At 29.7% G+C, this 5,216-nt stretch overlaps 1 protein-coding gene across 1 annotated transcript; it reads right to left on the minus strand.

Moving 5' to 3' along the window:
• Positions 1-2,386: 2,386 nt before the first annotated feature.
• LOC139866564 (uncharacterized) lies at positions 2,387-3,142 on the minus strand. The gene has a single exon (XM_071854835.1). The coding sequence runs from the start codon at positions 3,140-3,142 to the stop codon at positions 2,387-2,389; it is 756 nt and encodes a 251-aa protein (XP_071710936.1).
• Between the last annotated feature and the right edge of the window lie 2,074 nt (positions 3,143-5,216).

A 5,216-nucleotide genomic window follows, 5' to 3' on the forward strand; every position in this document is an offset into this window, starting at 1 on the left:
TCTTAAGTATTTTGGTTACTTGAAGATGAGAGAAAAGATGTGGAATAGTTTGAGATGAGATTAGTTGAATGCACACTCTACTAGTTGCATGTATGAGTTAAATAAAAAGCAAGCATATTTTTTCTCTTTTTCATGTGAGGTAGAGTTTAAGATTGGTTAAACCAATTTGTCTAGATACAATGTATCTAGTTTACTTACATTTTATTTAATTAATTACTAATTAAACTATTTTTAACTAATTAATTAAATAAATATCAAACTTATATAATTTATTAAACCATTATCAAATGCTCAATAAATTAATTTCCGATTAGAAGGTAGATCAAACAATTTATGATTGGCCTTTGCGTGTGACCGAATAGGATAATGGACTTTATATTATTTAATGTCATGGGCATACATTCAGAACATATGTCCACGGTCAAACTATTAACCAACCCGAGAACATATTTCCAACAGGTAAGTGTATTCTACTATTGTCGGTTCAAATGATCGAGATACTTGATTATTGTGAATATCGTATTGTATCTTGATACTACGTACATTACTTGTAACTTATGAATAACATACAAAAACATCAAATTTAATTCATAATACAAGAAGCTTAATTTAAACTCTTCTTCCTTTCTTGGTTATATAGTTGGACTTGAGCTGTGAAAGAAACTAATATACGTCGAGCATGTTTACATTTGATTAAATGACAGCTAACAACATTAATTGTGTTGAGATAATCACGGTTATTGTTTTCCGTCAATTCTGTTACAGCCGCGCAACGTACCCGTTGAAAACCTATATATATATATATATATATATATATATATATATATATATATATATATATATATATATATATATATATATATATATATATATATATATATATATATATATATATATATATATATAAGAGGGATCAAATGAAAACTTTTTTGTGTGAGAACTATGAGAACTTATAAATACACTTAAATTCGAACAAAAAAAGAGAAATTCGAGCAAAAATGGGACACAAGCGAACAAAAAACGAGCAATTCGAGCAAAAATGAGATATGGGCGAACTAAAAACGAGCAATTCGAACAAAAAACGTGATATTCGAACAAAAAAAAGGCGGGCGCACAAATTTTTGTTGTACATTTTGGATAGTCGAACAAAAAAAATGTAGAACAAGCTGATAGTCGAACAAAAATGCGATATTCGGACAAAAATGTGTTCTACATTTTGGTATTCGAACAAAAAAAAATTTCGTTCGTCCGTGTTTTGATTTTTGTTCGATCACCTCCATTTTTGTTCGTCTGTGTGTTATTTTTTTGCTCGACTCCCCTTGTTTTTGCTCGTCCGCCACCTTTTTTGCTCGATTTTCAGTGTATTTGAAGTGTATTTTGAGTTCCTAAAGTTCTCACACTAAAAAGTTCTCACTAGATCCTATATATATATATATATATATATATATATATATATATATATATATATATATATATATATATATATATATATATATATAGTGGTAGGATCAAGAGGGAAGTAACCATTCGGGGGGAAGCAAAAATTTTTTTTTTTTCATTTTTTGAAAAAAGCTTTTTCTAGAAACATTATAGATGAGATGAAAATATGAACATTTAGTAGAGACACTTTGTGATAAATGTTTTTATTTTAGCGGAAAAACGCTCGAAGAAGTAATATATAACAATTATCGTGTTTTTTGAGCGTATTTTGAGGTTTTAGCTATTGGGGATTAGATATTAGGGTTTAGATATTAGGGTTTAGAAATTTAGGGTTTAGATTTAGGGTTTAGATTTAGGATTTAAATTGAGTTTTTAACACGAACGGTTTAGAGTTTAGGGTACACTAAACCCTAAACCCTAAACTTTAAATCGGGCTAAATTTTACTTCACAAAACATGAAGGAAAAAAAAAAGTTCATATTCTTCACGAACAATATTATCTTGAATGTTATTTTTGTCGATCTTTTTCTCGCCTAAATAATAACATTCATCACGAAGTGTCTCTTCTAAATATTCATATTTTCGTGTGATCTTGATGTCGGAAAAAAAAAATTAAAAAAAAAAAGATAAAAAAAATTTTTTTTGCTTCCCTCCACTTCCCCATTGATCTTGCATATATATATATATATATATATATATATATATATATATATATATATATATATATATATATATATATATGAGAGAGAGAGAGAGAGAGAGAGAGAGAGAGAGAGAGAGAGAGAGAAATCTGGATTATTAAATATATTAATCAAGGTTAATCAATGTATGCGTGCATCGATCCTTAATCGGTAATTGATTAACCAGCTAAAGAGAAATAAGTTAAAGTAATATTGATCATATCTTAATTAATTTATGGGTCAAAAACAGATGATGATGGAATGAAGTCATCGACAATACAAAGGAAGGTGATGAGCTGGCGTAGTTGGAGGTGTCTTTAACTGAGAATCAAATGTGGAGTTGAGACGGTGTTGTTGATGATGATAATGAGGAGAAGGAGGAGAAAGAGGAGGAGATTTAAGTATCTGAATTTGTGGTTTTTGTTGATGATCATCATCTTGGTCGTCATATAAGAAAAACGAAGATGTAGAAGATGAAGATTTGAGAGTAGGACGTTGATGTTGTTTCTTGTTGTCTGTCATCATCTTTAAAATATTTTCAAAGAGAGGAACGTCACAGGGTATCTTAAGGATCCCTTCTTGTTGGAATCCAAACTCTTCTTCGGCGTCTCGTAAAAGGACACTGAAAGCTTGATGTGCCAAGTAATCTGTAGGGATTACAAACTTCTTCATTTCATCTTCTTCTCTCCCAACACAAACAGCCAAATATCCTTTTCGCACCACCTCTTCATGTGAGTTGTTGCTGCTAATATCAGAAAAGGATAGAGTTTTCTTCAGGAACTTGTTGAGACCTTTGGTGCTTATTGGCTTATTATTATTATTATTATTATTATTATTATTGGTAACAGTAGGAACAGAAACGACTGCATTGTCGCTGTTTTTGTTGGTACTAGTGGCAGCAGCTTTCTTCCATTTCTTTAGCATTTGTTGAAGTCTAACAATGTCTCGGATCTTGTTAGACTTCTTTGTTGTTGGTGGTAGTGGTCCATGATTAATAACATGATCATAGGAGTCGTCGGCCATAACTATCGATTGATAGATTTCTCCTAGCTGATATATATATAAACTTTCTTTTAATTGAGATCAAAAGAAGAGCAATTGGTGCTACAATAAGTGTAGATGGAAATGCGTATAAATGTTTGTTTGAAAACGTATGATAAATATATAGCTAGCTGAGTATTTTGTAAATGCATGTAGGCACGATATATTGAATATTTGGAAAGGTGGTTGTCATACTCGGTATTTATATATATATAAACTAGTTTTATGAGCTCGTGCGTTGCACGAAAGTTGTATGAGCCCGTGAGTTATACGAAAGTTATATATTTATGTTTTACATATATAAATATCGGGCTTTAAGCTCGTTCGTTACACAGTTATTAATGAGCGTAGAAAATATACGTGTAATATTATCGAATGATTATGGTATTTAAAAACAATTGACCGAATTTCAAAAACATCATGATCATCATCAAATATTGGAAGAAAAAAAATCGAATAATTGATCATCCAAATTTAATATTGAGTTGCTCCATTAGCTAAAGGAAAGTGATAAAATGTTTGATATGTTATATATGAGAAATATTCAAATAAAATCAACTTTTAAGTTAAGATCCAAGGGAACAATCAGAGTGCGACACATGGCGCGATAATCACATGTGATTGAAAAAAAATTAAAAAATATATATATAAAAAAAAAATTCGAATTTTTTTTTCGAATTTTTTTTAATCACATGTAATTGAATTTGACATGCAGTAAATCACATGTAATTTTGCCTGCCAATCACATGTGATTGAAAAAAAATTATTTAGTAAAATGACGATTTTCAGTAAATTTGTGCTAAAAACTTTAAACACCAAGTTTTTGATCAAAACTTGATTAAATCACCGAATTAAATTCTGAAATTTTGAAGATATAATCACGAAACGCTAACAAACTTAACCAAATCACGGAATTAAAGTCTGTTTCCTGTTGAAATTTTTTTTTTAAAAAAATTTTGAATTTTTTTTTAAATCAAATGTGATTGGATTTGACATGCAGAATCACATGTGATTGTGTTTTACAATCACATGTGATTGGGTTTGACAATCACATGTGAATGGATTAGACAAACAAAATTAAAAAAAATCAAAATTTTTTTTTTAAAAAAACAAATTTTTAAATTTTTTTTCAATCACATGTGATTGTCACGCCACATTTCGTACTCTGATTGGTCTGTTGGATTTCAAGCAAATTATTGGATTCAATGGATTACAACTCTGTTATATATATATATATATATATATATATATATATATATATATATATATATATATATATATATATATATATATATATTTAAATTTTAGTTAAAAAGATGGGTTAGATATACTGCTTGTACTTAAAATTATTCTAATTGAAAAAAGGAATATGTATATACATATTTAATATATATATATATATATATATATATATATATATATATATATATATATATATATATATATACTACAAACCGGTTTAAGATTCAATAACCTAACCCGGTACCAAGAGCACAATCTCGGGGATTTACTAAGTCCCCAATCCACGTCCGAATATTCAAAAGCTACCCCATCATAAGCTCAATCTACCAAAAGCAACTAGTCTAGCAACTAGAAGTCTTCTCCTTAACATTCGGTACCTATAAAAAGGTAACAACAACGAGGGGTAAGCTTACGCTTAGTGAATGCAACAATTATACATATACATATATAATCTACTTATTTGTCTTCACTTACACAAATACCGCATACGAGCTAGCAAACCGATTATCATACAATCACAATGTATAATGCTAAATACCCACATTGCACAACAAACTAGCATCACCAATTAACATATAATCGCAATGCAAAATGCTAAATAAACAACACACACACACACACATACACACAGAGAATATGGTTAATCATACCCACGCTATGGTGCTACCGGCTCTTTGGTTCACACCATACGTCACATGCTATGACGCTACCGACTCTTTGGTTCACGCCATTACACAATTGTCATGATGCTATCGACCCTTTGGTTCACATCATAACACTGAGTCATACTCACGCTAAGTGCTACCGGATCTTT

The sequence above is a fragment of the Rutidosis leptorrhynchoides genome, chromosome 9 (genome assembly GCF_046630445.1).
Source record: "Rutidosis leptorrhynchoides isolate AG116_Rl617_1_P2 chromosome 9, CSIRO_AGI_Rlap_v1, whole genome shotgun sequence".
Lineage (NCBI taxonomy): Eukaryota > Viridiplantae > Streptophyta > Magnoliopsida > Asterales > Asteraceae > Rutidosis > Rutidosis leptorrhynchoides.

Bases quoted from the DNA above. Each gene is read 5' to 3' on its own strand.
- LOC139866564 (XM_071854835.1), bottom strand. From the start codon at position 3,142: ATGGCCGACGACTCCTATGATCATGTTATTAATCATGGACCACTACCA.